The 13,368-nt window shown below is 49.3% G+C and overlaps 2 protein-coding genes across 4 annotated transcripts in view; one reads left to right on the top strand and one right to left on the bottom strand.

The window, feature by feature from the left end:
- usp49 (ubiquitin specific peptidase 49) overlaps positions 1-4,230 on the top strand; it is a 7,815-nt gene extending 3,585 nt beyond the window's left edge. For 2 of the 3 annotated variants that reach the window (XM_069724043.1, XM_069724042.1), the window contains 5 exons: positions 1-688; positions 1,156-1,363; positions 1,972-2,080; positions 2,238-2,443; positions 2,541-4,230. The exon at positions 1-688 is cut by the window's left edge and continues 790 nt beyond it. In XM_069724043.1, the coding sequence (XP_069580144.1) occupies positions 1-688; positions 1,156-1,363; positions 1,972-2,080; positions 2,238-2,443; positions 2,541-2,644 (1,315 nt within the window). In that variant the 3' untranslated portion in view covers positions 2,645-4,230. The remainder of the gene's footprint in view (positions 689-1,155; positions 1,364-1,971; positions 2,081-2,237; positions 2,444-2,540) is intronic. The other variant, XR_011312237.1, reaches the window with a different exon arrangement.
- A 1,216-nt stretch (positions 4,231-5,446) lies between these two features.
- Positions 5,447-13,137, bottom strand: tmcc2 (transmembrane and coiled-coil domain family 2). The gene is made up of 5 exons (XM_069724056.1): positions 12,885-13,137; positions 10,337-10,759; positions 9,593-10,236; positions 7,733-7,868; positions 5,447-6,540 (listed from the first exon to the last, which is right to left on the bottom strand). The coding sequence occupies exons 1-5, from the start codon at positions 12,885-12,887 to the stop codon at positions 6,241-6,243; spliced, it is 1,506 nt and encodes a 501-aa protein (XP_069580157.1). The 5' UTR covers positions 12,888-13,137; the 3' UTR covers positions 5,447-6,240.
- Positions 13,138-13,368: the final 231 nt, after the last annotated feature.

The following is a 13,368-nucleotide window of genomic DNA, read 5'->3' as shown; positions in this document are numbered from 1 at the left end:
GAGGAGGTACTACTCCACACATGCGGTGACCCGCCGCAGACTCGCTCCAGGTGTCACCGGGCTGCGAAACCTGGGGAACACGTGCTACATGAACTCTATATTGCAGGTGCTGAGCCACCTGCAGAAATTCAGGGAGTGTTTTCTCACTTTGGACCTGTGTGAGACCGAGGAGCTGCTGGCCAAGACCAACCGATCCCAGGCCGTGACGACGGGGGTGACGGGAGGGGGGGTGGTCAGCGGCGGGAACACGGCGCTGTCGGGATGCCCTCTGGGACGCATGGGGAAGGCGGGCAGCTGGAATCTGCCTGTCGGTAAAAAGGAAAGCGTCCCTCCTTCCCCGCAGGCTGCAGAGCTGGTGCAGCCCAAGGAGCCGCGCTGCTCCCCCCGCCAGCAGATGTCTCTGTGCCATGAGCTGCATACACTTTTCAGGGTCATGTGGTCGGGCCGCTGGTCGCTGGTGTCTCCCTTCGCCATGCTGCACTCCGTGTGGAACCTCATCCCGGCGTTCCGCGGCTACGACCAGCAGGACGCGCAGGAGTTCCTGTGTGAGCTGCTGGACAAGGTGCAGCAGGAGCTGGACACGGAGGGCTCCAAACGACGGATAGTCATCCCCATCACCAAGAGGAAGCTGTCCAAGCAGGTGCTAAAGGTCCTCAACACCATCTTTCATGGGCAGCTACTCAGCCAGGTGAGACCGACGCTGCGGCAAGGTGTGATGATGTTTTATGGGATGGAAATTCAGGGTTAAACAAACGGCACAGACAGTTCTATTTATTTCCATTTAGTTATTGTACTGTTGTTCTGCTGTTTCCTGTTGTTTCAAACCTGTTTTGAAAATTATTACAAAGAGTGAAAAGAAGACACGACTGCTCCTCCGTCGTACCAACGAGTTCTGATTGTAGACAAGAAATTCAAAAAGAGACTCTCAGGATGTTAAAACCCATCACAGCATAAGAACTAAATAAGTTTGATAAGTACTCCACCTGCAACAATATTTAAGCTGCTCTTTGATATTTGAAATATTCTAATAATAGATTATTTCTCTTGAGTTTAAAGTGTAGAGATCCACAAAGACTTGGTGTGAACAACAAACATCCCAGTTGCTTCCTCCTGGAGTCCTCTCCTCACCTGTTGTCTCTTCTTCTTGTATTTCAGGTGACATGTCTGTCCTGTAAGCACAAGTCCAACACCGTAGAGCCATTCTGGGATTTGTCTCTGGAGTTTCCGGAGCGATATCACAGCATAGACAAAGGCTCCGGCTCCACGGCCTACCAGCGGAGCTGCACGCTCACCGAGATGCTGTCCAAGTTTACAGAAATGGAGGCTCTGGAGGGGAGAATCTACGCCTGCAACCACTGCAACAGTGAGTACAACCTTTACTGCAAAACAAACCACAGACATGTTTTATTTATTATCTGAAAATAATTACCCTCTACAGCTGGAGCCAGATAAATCTGGATCATTTCAGGATGTCTGCACATAACTTAAATATTAATAATCTGGAAGGTTTTTTATTAAAATACATGTCTGAATGTCACTTTCTTTCATTGAATGAGTTAAAACAATATCATCAGGCTCTGCTCCACTGATTAAAGCCTTTTCATTTGTACAAAGAAAAGATTTCATTGGTGGAAGTGGATCTCTGGGAAGTGAAGTCCAAGATCTCAGCTGCAGTTACCCTGTACCTCCACAGGGGTCGCCAAAGAGAACTAAACGGAGATCATAAATCTGACTGTGTTCGTAAAACTAAAAACGTCCCTGTGACAATCTTAATCATGAGGTGTTCCACAAAATTATTCAAACAAGGTTTCATCAGAAATAGAATTGAGCATTAAAAGCAGATTGAATTAGTGACCAGAAGAATTTAGTCTGAATGAGACAAATGAAATGTTTCTCTTTAAGGTTTCATTTTCACTGAAGCCTGACATCAGTAATTCACCTGTGGATTAACTGTCCATCTCTTTGTTTCAGGGAGAAGACGGAAATCATCCCGCAAACCCTTAGTTCTGTCAGAAGCCTGTAAGCAGCTTCTGATCTACCGTTTACCTCAGGTTCTACGGCTGCACCTCAAGCGCTTCAGGTGAGGGGTTTTTCTTATAAAACTTTCATCATATTCTCTGAGCATTTAAAACCCAGCAGTGGTTTTTTCTGGTCTTCTGTAGCTGAAGTCAGCGTGTTATTATATTAACCGTGAGGCCTGTGAATCCTTGTCACTAACGGCCCCTGTGGTTTGGCAGATGGTCGGGGCGGAACCATCGGGAGAAAATCGGCGTCCACGTGGCCTTTGACCAGGTTCTGAACATCAAACCGTACTGCTGCACGGGCTCAGGTCACTCCGTCCACCGAGGAGGCTACACCTACGATCTGTCCGCTGTCGTCATGCACCACGGGAAAGGCTTCGGCTCAGGGCACTACACCGCTTACTGCTACAACACGGAGGGAGGTGAGGAGGAGGAGGAGGAGGAGGAAGCCGGCTCGGTGCTGTCGACACGTGTGCATGTTCTGCCGTGTTCTTGACGTGTTTGTGTCGTCCCCCTCAGGTTTCTGGGTCCACTGTAACGACTCTGAGATGAAGGTGTGCAGCGTGGAGGAGGTGTGCAACACTCAGGCCTACATTCTCTTCTATACCCAGAGGTCTGCCTAAGCTCCTCTCGCTGTGACGCTGACCTGTGCGCCGAGACCGAGGGCTGCATTTATGAAAACGTTCTCCGACGTTTTCCCAGATGTCATTAAACGATCACTTTGACATGATTTGCTAAAAAAAGATGGTAATGAGGGCAGTGGGACAGCCTGAGTCAGGAGTCAAGGTGAGCATTTCAGCAGCTCCATCCAGACCAGACAGACGATCACGGTGGTGTGTAACGTCGTCGTGGTTACGATCACGGTGGTGTGTAACGTCGTCGTGGTTACGATCACGGTGGTGTGTAACGTCGTCGTGGTTACGATCACGGTGGTGTGTAGCGTCGTCGTGGTTACGATCACGGTGGTGTGTAACGTCGTCGTGGTTACTGGAAGGTAAACATGAATGATGGACAGAAAAGTAAAGAATAAACAAATGAAAATCTTATAAATGAGGCTGCAGTTCCTCAGTCTCTGTGGGAGCAGATCGGCCTCAGTCCTGCTGAACACGTGTGTGCGTGTGTGTGTGTGTGTGTGTGTGTGTGTGTGTGTGTGTGTGTGTGTGTGTGTGCGTGCGTGCGTGCGTGCGTGCGTGCGTGTGTGTGTGTGTGTGTGTGTGTGTGTGTGTGTGTGTGTGTTCGTGAACCACTATCAGGTTCACGTCTGTGGAAACAACCTCAGACAGCATTTTACTTTGAAAGGCATCACGGAGTCTGGAGCATTTGATCCCAGAGATGTTGATCATGTGTGTTTTATATGTAACTGTCCACCAGGAGTCTGTCGATGAACCCAAGTTCAGACTCCGTGTTGCCTTCCATCAGCGTTTTTAACGACGGTGAACTCTGATCGTCCTCCTGTGTGCTTCGTCCTCATCACGTCCTCTCCTCGTGTTCTCTGACTGGATACTGTGTCTTCGGCTCAACGCTCTGTCAACACCAATAGTTCTTGTTTTAGTTTGATTTGTAGTCACTCTGTTTCTATTCCACGAAAAAGAAGTCTGGATTTCAGACACGTGATTGATGATGAGTGACGGGACGCTGCACTTTGAGTTGGGCTGGTCCTGGTCCTGGTCCTGGTCCTGGTCCCGTCTGTGGCTCCTGTTGAACTGGCAGCTCTTCCTGAGTTTCAGGGTCGGACCGGTCTGAGGCGGGTCGGTTCTCCTGCAGGAGGTGAGGAGTGTCCGACCGGCCGACTGCCATACTGAAGAATGTTTCTGGGAAACCTGGGTATCCATTTTGAGTTGAGCACCTGAAAGCAATATATTGTACATCTTTGCATCTCGACAGGAAATCAAGATCAAATCAGGAATTCTTCTGCTTGTTATACGATGTTTTTTTCTACTCTGCTGTTTCTATCAAAGTCTTTAGGATTTGCTAGGTAATCAAGGAAACTGTTGTGTTTGATACGAGTCAAATGCAAAACACATTTGTGAACTCTGTGAAAGTTGGAACAATCTAATGACGATGAATGTGTTACTTTTTAGCGGTCAGGTGTGGCCATGCCACCGCCTCTGATCCCCTTCAGTTCTGTCTCGTACTGTAAGAATACCTGTCATACATGTAATGGTCATATGGGTTTTGCCTGACAGTAATTATTAAAAATACAAAACAATTTTGAAATGGGTTTGTGTTGTATTCCTTGTAGAGCGAATAGAAGAGCGGATCATTTAATATTATACGTAGCTTCACTTCCTGTTGCCGTCTCAGGTTTTCATGCGTGTTTAAAATACAAAAGGTGTCCGGAAACATCCCGACTGAACAGACGCACAAAGCAGCACCGACTTAATCCACAGGATGAACAGATGGAGTCAGCTGATCTGAGACCTGCTGTTAATTCTGCCCCTCTAAAGCTTTCCCAAAGAACTTCATGTAATCTGATGAAGATGCTGCTGATGTGAGGACATTAAATGTAAATAATCTCTGACAAATATCTGCCTTCTTACCAGAGAACTGATCCGACTCCTCAGATTGTTTTACAATCAGGTCCTTAAAGCTCTGTAGTTGATGAAAAGTGTACAAACACGAACCGCCAAGAATCCTTCGTACACTTGTATCGATGATGTCCTGGTGAGCTTCAGGACGGCCGTTGTCTTAAAGCAGGACTTTAGAAAGAAGAAACAACAAATTGGAATTGAAAAGCAGTCTTCATAAGTAGAGAAATGCAGCCTTGCTTGTTCTGTAGATCTCAGAGTTCTGTTGCTGCAGCCTCACTTGCTTTCATATAAAATTTCCCCACTGGGATTAATAAAGTCTTATTTTATCTTATCTTCTTAATTCTGTAGCATATGGTGGCTAATGTTAGCTAAATGAAATAAAGTTATTGAAACGGCAGAAGAGAAGAGTCATGAAGTCATCAGCCGACGTTATTCCATATCGTGTAGCTGTAAGCGGATGCTGCTTCATCAGAACATCGAAGTACAAAAGCAGCATTGGGGTCAAAACTCCTGAGAAACTTCTAAAATATGTAGAGGACACCACCAATGTCTTATTAATAATGGTAAACAAATCATTTACTAATCATTTATAGGTCAGCAGGAAAACAGTGAGGTTGACGGGCCGTGAACAATCTACTCCCGTTTGTTTTCTCTCGTCGGCAGAAATCCTGTCATAAATGTTGGTGATCAATTAATAAATGTTTGATACATCAATAATAAATAACTCAAAGGCATTTTTCACACTGCAACCCACAACTTGTTGTTAAAAATGGCCTAAACTATTAACAAAGCCATTAGTTACAGCTTAAGTAATTTTTAATGTTATTATTTCCATATTGAAGTTGTGACGCTCTTCTCCGACCCAGTAAAAAGGATGACGAAGATGTAATCAAGTTCATTCTAACATATGAAATCATTTATTTCTTACATCGCTTAATAAAACAGCAATCATTATTTTTTGCAAACTGGATATAAACGTTGACATGCCAGTTAGTTTGACACTGTGGAGAGTAGTAGTTCTACAATAGTGGTACTGAAACAGCTTTATGGACAGATGTGACATGGTGGGATCGTCATGGTGATTTCAGCAGATATCAAACTTCAGATTGTTTTTTTAAACTGTTCATTCAATTGTAATAAAAAAGACCAAAAGAAAGAAACGAGTCTAAAAGCTTGAACATCAGAGCGGGATGTGAAACGAGCCGGAGACACGACAACGTCCTGACAACGACATGGCAGTTATCCAAGATTAATGTAGTCATTAATGAAATGTTGACTCGTGCTGGATGCGTCTCGGTGCACATATGAACATGCATGAGCACATAACATTCATGAAAAAACATGTTTCCTCTCAGATGTACTAAAGCTTCAACATGAAGATTACAGCGAAGGTGATCGGCGTCGTCAGGAGTCGCTCCAGTTTCTAAACTCGCGTCTCATAAATAGTTAGAAAAAGACCTTCCAAAGACTTCCTGTGCAGCCGATGATGGTCGTCGACATCTGTCGCTTGACAACCAGAGATTCTGTCCTTCTGCTTTGTAAACAGCCGTGAGCGCCCCCTGCGGGCCGCGCCGGGTCGACTCCACAAATGGCGTTTTACGTCCTCGGGAAGCTTCAGGTGGAACCGCTGCAGCAGCTTTCCTTCAGAGGGAACAGCGGCCGGCTGCTCTGGAGTCTGTCGGGGGACATTAGCTGGGCAGCAGCCACGGCTCCACGAAGTCCCACTGCTTCCACAGGACGAAGAGCAGCAGCGTCAGCAGCACGGTGGCCGCCACCCGGGCTCGGGTCTTCATCAGCGGGGTGATGAAGTTGGCCAGCGTGGAGACGAAGACCAGCAGCACGGCCATGAGCGCCAGGATGACGTTGATGAGTTTCCCCAGTAGGGCGCGAGCGTTGGCGTTCTCCACCCCCTCCAGCTGCACCACCTGCTGCTGCTGCTGCTGCAGCTCCAGCTTGGTGATGCGGGTCAGACACGACTCCACGGCCTCCTGGACGCACCACCCAACACAGACAGAAGCACAGCGCTGTTATGCAACCGTTCTGCTCACACAAACAGCTGGGTCAACTTTCAAACCTTCAGCCAGATTACATCTTTACTCTCCCAGCAGCTTCAAGCACCACAACAACAACAACAACAACAACAGTGGAGCACAATGCAAACAGTGCATCTCCTCCTGGAACGATTGTTGTTTGTTTACTTTTGACTTTACGTCCGTTCTGAAGCTCTTTTCTTGAGTTGGTCGTCATAATGATGTAACGGGTTCTTGGTTATAGGCCAGCAAAATGACGCCAACCATCATAAGCCATCAGTGATGTCATCAACCATCAGTGAGGTCATCGTTGGTTTGTGAACGTTATGAATCCTCCAGTTCAGATTCTGTCCGTCACCATCTTGCTAGTTCGGAGCGGTTTGGAGCAGGAAGTGACCATATTTGGACGAGCTGGGGGAGGAGCCAGCGGTGGATCTGACCGATCTGATCGGAAACCTGACGATACTACGTCCCGCCCACCGATAGCTGTAACCTGACTGCACCACAGGACTGTCAATCAAACAGACACGCCCCCAAAAACAGGTCTTCTTGAATCTTCTTTTCTAATGAATGAGGGATTATTTTCAGATGGACCTCCAGAAAACTAAGAAGAAGGAGTGACTTTAGCTAACAACACCGAGATAACTGATGGACACATTTTATTCACTTTGGATTTGATGAGAGAAGTTGAATGGGAGTCTATGGAGCCGGAGACTTTTTGGAGCCGACCTCTAGTGGCACTCGCTGGTATTGCAGCTGAAGACACTTCTGGATTGGAAAAAATGTTCAGACTTTTACCAACAAATAGACAAAACATGAGAGCTCGAAAATCTTTCTGACAGGTGAGCTACTTTTTCTCAGGTGTCTTTTTTTTTAGTTCTCTGAATTACAGTAAAATGCCAGCTTGAGCCTCCTTGAATAAAATCTTTGAAACTGGATTGCAGAGCTGAAGAACCGTAGGATATGAAGGAGGTAATCATATAGTTATAATTATGTTAATTTAGAAACATCCAAATATTTTACATAAAGTGAAAAGAGAAACAAGAAGTAATATTTCATTTCTTTAACTCCCTACTAAAGATGTTTTACTTTGTTCCTTCTTCAGTTCTGAATATCAGACGTTAACCGGAGGAACTTGAGCGTGTTTTACCTGAATGTCGCGGGCTCTCTCGTACGACTGGTAGGCCACCTTCTCCTCCATGCTGGCCAGCTCCTGTTTCAGGTTGGTCATCTCGTTCTGGTGCAGCTCCGTTAAGTCATTCAGCTGCTCTTCCAGTCGCTCGTACCTGAACACAGCGCAGAGCACACGGGACTCCTTTAGGTTAACCAAGAGTAAACAAAGGTTTCATTTCTAAATAGTGTAAGTGTTGCACTGAGTCATATTCACCTTCACTGACCTGAATCTTTATTGACTACCTGTCCAGATGCACTAATCACTCCCTAGAACACCTGAAAATATCCCCCAATGAATGCACTGCTGACTCAGGTAAAAACTAATAATCCTGGATGTATCGAGACATAATTCAGTATTTTTTTTTTTAAAGTATAGAAATATTTGTGATTTATTTGAAAAGATTTGCATCTTCAGTAGGAACACTGATGATAAAACACACTTTGGTCCTTCAGGATGTGTTGATAATCTTATTGTAGCCTTAATATTGAAGGGAACGATGGTTGTGCAGGTGTGTGCTGGTGTGTGCTGGTGTGTGCTGGTGTGTGCAGGTGTGTGCAGGTGTGTGCTGGTGTGTGCTGGTGTGTGCAGGTGTGTGCAGGTGTGTGCTGGTGTGTGCTGGTGTGTGCTGGTGTGTGCTGGTGTGTGCAGGTGTGTGCTGGTGTGTGCAGGTGTGTGCTGGTGTGTGCTGGTGTGTGCAGGTGTGTGCAGGTGTGTGCTGGTGTGTGCTGGTGTGTGCTGGTGTGTGCAGGTGTGTGCTGGTGTGTGCAGGTGTGTGCAGGTGTGTGCTGGTGTGTGCTGGTGTGTGCAGGTGTGTGCAGGTGTGTGCTGGTGTGTGCTGGTGTGTGCAGGTGGTGTGTGTGTGCAGGTGTGTGCTGGTGTGTGCTGGTGTGTGCAGGTGTGTGCAGGTGTGTGTGGTGTGTGCAGGTGTGTGTGTGTGTGCAGGTGTGTGTGTGCAGGTGTGTGCAGGTGTGTGCAGGTGTGTGCAGGTGTGTGCTGGTGTGTGCAGGTGTGTGCAGGTGTGTGCTGTGTGTGCTGGTGTGTGCTGGTGTGTGCAGGTGTGTGCTGGTGTGTGCAGGTGTGTGCTGGTGTGTGCTGGTGTGTGCAGGTGTGTGCTGGTGTGTGCAGGTGTGTGCTGGTGTGTGCTGGTGTGTGCAGGTGTGTGCTGGTGTGTGCAGGTGTGTGCTGGTGTGTGCAGGTGTGTGCTGGTGTGTGCAGGTGTGTGCTGGTGTGTGCAGGTGTGTGCTGGTGTGTGCAGGTGTGTGCAGGTGTGTGTGTGTGTGCTGGTGTGTGCTGGTGTGTGCTGGTGTGTGCAGGTGTGTGCTGGTGTGTGCAGGTGTGTGCAGGTGTGTGCTGGTGTGTGCAGGTGGTGTGTGTGTGGTGTGTGCAGGTGTGTGCTGGTGTGTGCAGGTGTGTGCTGGTGTGTGCAGGTGTGTGCTGGTGTGTGCAGGTGTGTGCAGGTGTGTGCTGGTGTGTGCTGGTGTGTGCAGGTGTGTGCTGGTGTGTGCAGGTGTGTGCTGGTGTGTGCTGGTGTGTGCAGGTGTGTGCTGGTGTGTGCTGGTGTGTGCAGGTGTGTGCTGGTGTGTGCTGGTGTGTGCAGGTGTGTGCTGGTGTGTGCTGGTGTGTGCAGGTGTGTGCTGGTGTGTGCAGGTGTGTGCTGGTGTGTGCTGGTGTGTGCTGGTGTGTGCAGGTGTGTGCTGGTGTGTGCAGGTGTGTGCTGGTGTGTGCTGGTGTGTGCTGGTGTGTGCAGGTGTGTGCTGGTGTGTGCTGGTGTGTGCAGGTGTGTGCTGGTGTGTGCTGGTGTGTGCAGGTGTGTGCTGGTGTGTGACCGTGTCCCACCTGTATCTCTCCTCCTGCAGACACTGCGTCATGTAGGAGTAGTCGCTCTGCAGCTGTCCCTTCATGTCCTCGATGGCGTCCTCCATGTGCGTCTGGCTGGCTTTGATCTCCTGCAGGCCCTCCAGCAGAGAGTCCCACGAGCTGTGCACGTGGTGGTGGTGGTGGTGGTGGTGGTGTCCGTCCAGCCGGGGACTCCCCATCGTCGGCCCCAGCAACCCCCCTCCTCCTCCACCTCCACCCCCTCCCCCTCCGGCTCCCCCAGAGTTACTTCCGGCCCCCGAGCCCGACGTGGCGCTCGAGCACTCGTCGTCGCTGCCGTACTTGGGGCTCGAGACCAAAGTGGCACTTCCGCTGAGGGCCCGAGGTGTGGGGGCGTCGTCGGAGTGCCCCCCCACTCCGTCCTCCAGCGAGTCCTTCAGGTGAGCGATGTTGTCCGCGCTGCCGAACTTGTTCCGGATGAGACTGGCGAACTCTCGCGGCTTGGACACCACGGCGGTGTGCGTGAACGCGGACACGCCACCTTTGACCCCTTCAACCACTCCGCCTCCGAAACCACTGATCCCCGCGCGCACGTTGGCCCCCACGTCCTTCAGGCCCTGCTGCATGTCCCGCAGGACGTCCTTGGGCTGCCGGGCCGGTCCATTCTGGGGAGAGGGGGGGACATGGAGGATGTCAAGTGGGACACAGATGAGCAGAGGGACAAAACTCCCCGTGGACAAGTGAAGACACCACGTGCACACGCACCTGCTCGATCTCCTTCAGCTTCTTGTGGTAGTGCTCCAGCTTCTTGTGCAGGTGAGCGATGGTCTGCGCGGACTTCTGGTTCTTCTTCTCGAACACCTGCTTGATCCGGGACGCCTGCTGCTTGTCGGCGTTGTGAGCGAGCTTCAGGTACTCGGCCACGTTGTCGTCTCGCGCCTCCTGCTCCACGCGGATCTGCTCGGTGACCTTCAGGATCTTCTGCTGCAGGTGCTCCAGAGCGGCGCGCGTGCGCTGCGGCTCGCCGGCCCCGGAACCCTCCGCTGCTCCGGCCGGGACCCCGGAGGAGGAGGAGGAGGAGGCCGCCGCCGCCGCCGCCCCGACTCCATCCGCGCTGATGTTGCTGTCGGAGCCTCCGTGGCTGGTGGTGGAGGGCAGGCCGAGGGTCGCCACATCACTCTTGTCCAGCTGTAGGGACGGGGAGGGAGGAGGAGGAAGAAGAAGGAGGAGGGAGGGAGGGAGGGAGAAGAAGAAGAGGAAGGAAAGCGGAAGAAGAAGGAGGATAAAGGAAGGGAAGAAGGAGGGGAAAGGGAGGGAGGAAGAAGAGGAAGGAAAGAAGAAGAGGAGGAGAAAGGGAGGGAGGGAGGAAGAAGAAGAAGGAGGAGAAAGGGAGGGAAGAAGGAGGAAGGGAGGAAGAAGAAGAGGAAGGAAAGAAGAAGAGGAGGAGGAGGAAGAAGGAGGAGAAAGGGAGGGAGGGAAGAAGGAGAAAGAAAGGGAGAGAGGGAGAAGAAGAAGGAAGAGGAAGGAAAGCAGAAGAAGAAGAGGAGGAGGAAGAAGGAGGAGAAAGGGAGGGAGGGAGGAAGAAGAAGAAGAAGGAGGAGAAAGGGAGGGGAGAAGGAGGGAGGGAGGAAGAAGAAGGAGGGGAAAGGGAGGGAGGAAGAAGAGGAGGAAGAAGGAGGAGAAAGGACGGGAGGGAGGAAGAAGAAGAAGGAGGAAGTGATGGGAGGAGAACAGAAGGAAGCAGAAGAAACACAGTTTGTATTCAAATGAAAGGTTCTTTTTCTGCACCATGATGGAGCCACGTGACATCCTGTGTTTAATTATTTGGGTTTTGTAGGAAAAGAAGTCTATTTTAATCTGATGATGTCACAACAAACTACAGGTTCCGTTGCACCTTTATTTGAACAATAACTATATTCACATTATAGGAAAAATACAGATGAAAAAAGGATTATTTACAATAAATTTCTCTCAATTAGATTCTGCTGTAGTCCAGGTTTCTTTTAGAACAGAAATGTTCAGCTGATCATGTAAAACTATCTAAAAATACTATTAACGATATATGAGGATTCAAATCTCCAAAAATAAACAACAAACAAATATTTACTTTGGTTTAAACTGAACCATTTTTTCCAAAAGAAATTCATATTCATAAATAATCTCAACATAAGTAAAATAACTTTTTTTTTTACATCCCAGAGTTTTTGTAGAAGAAAGTTCCCCTCAGACAAAGTAAAAGCACTGAGCTAATTAAAAACCCTTCTGAGATATGAGGACTTAAAATACGAGTTGGTGTCCTCGCTGGTGCTCGTGGCTCTAATTGATTTGGTAGAGAGATCAGAGAACAGAGAGGCCAGCATGCAGTAATTAGATGATACATAATTATACTTCCTGCTCGGCACGGCCTCACAAACAAACCACTTTAATACTCTTCAAATGCATCAGCAAGGTTGAGACGGTTTAACAATAAAATGTAGATTTAAAACCATGAAAGTGACGATAATGAGCTTTGAAATCTCTGCAGGATCCTCCTGACATCACCCCGAACGTCTCCGTTATAAAAACAGTAAAAGGATGCGTGCTGCCGGCCGTCGACCCGCGAGGGCATCCCCGGTCGGTCAGCTGCATCTTTACCAGCAGCCCGGCAGATGGCGGGAACGTTAATGACTGCTGACGTCAAAACTGTAATCAGAGCCTGCAAACATGAGCTCAGCGACACATGACACCACACATCTCAGCGCTGCTCTAATTTCTGCTGGCAGGACGCTGCAAGGATTTATTTCTGTTTTATTTGCCTGAGTGTGAAATGAGCACGAGCTCCCTGGTCAATATTTAAATACAGATAAATATATAAATAAATGAGGCGGAGCAGGCAGTGATTTTAGTTTTTAAAAGTAGGTTACAATCAAGGGATGAAAAGCATCTGGTCATTTTACTGATCTTGTGAGGATAAGTGAGACGCTTCTGCAGCAGCAGTAGCTCACAGGATGGAGGTGTGTGTGTGTGTGTGTGGGGGGGGGGGGGTGCAATGTCCAGCGTTACATATGTGTGAAAAACAGCCTGTAAAGCAGCGACACGGAGACGTTGTTCAGGGAGATGCTGAGGAAGCACGCAGCCTCCGGCAGCGCTGCGGTGAGGATGGAGATGGGAGATGTCTGGAGCATGAAAACAACAGGACGGGAGCTGTGCCCCCCCCGCATCCCCCCTCCACCCGGCAGGAAGACACAGTGAGACATGAGAGACGGCCGATGGATGCGGACACATGAGGATGAGACACAAGCAGCACAGCAAGAAATTAAATCAGAAACGTTACCATACTGCTTTAATCCAATTTTTGCAGTGCCATTGCAAGTCTGTGTTCGAGGCCCATCCTCCCCATCCTACTCCTCCTCCTACTCCTCCTCCTTCTCCTTTTCCTCCTCCTCCCCCTGTGCTCACCGAGGAGGAGCCCCCCTCCTCAGATGTCTTCACCCCCAGCTGCTGTGAGGCTGACTACCACCTCTCTGGATGCTAACCCTCCATTGTTGATGCCATCAATACTGCAGCCTCTCTCTCTCTCTCTCTCTCTCCCTCTCTCTCTCTCCCCCCCTCTCTCTCGCTCTCTCTCTCTCTCTCCCTCCTTTGTGTCATGTGTCCCCCCCGCCTCCCCCTGTCTCTCTCTCCTGCATCTCTCTCTGTCTACATGCAGTCCTGCCCTGTAATGGATGTGGGAGCGGAGGGACAGATGATGGAGGGGGGGGAGGGGGAGCTTAGCGCAGGCGTGCAGGTGCCACTGTGCTGCTCAGGGCAGAGGGAGG

Source organism: Brachyistius frenatus, unplaced genomic scaffold (genome assembly GCF_029030835.1).
Source record: "Brachyistius frenatus isolate BFR_SWC_R1_liver_20210118 unplaced genomic scaffold, ASM2903083v1 Contig_359, whole genome shotgun sequence".
Classification (NCBI taxonomy): Eukaryota; Metazoa; Chordata; class Actinopteri; family Embiotocidae; genus Brachyistius; species Brachyistius frenatus.
This window is presented reverse-complemented; position numbering and strand designations above follow the sequence as displayed.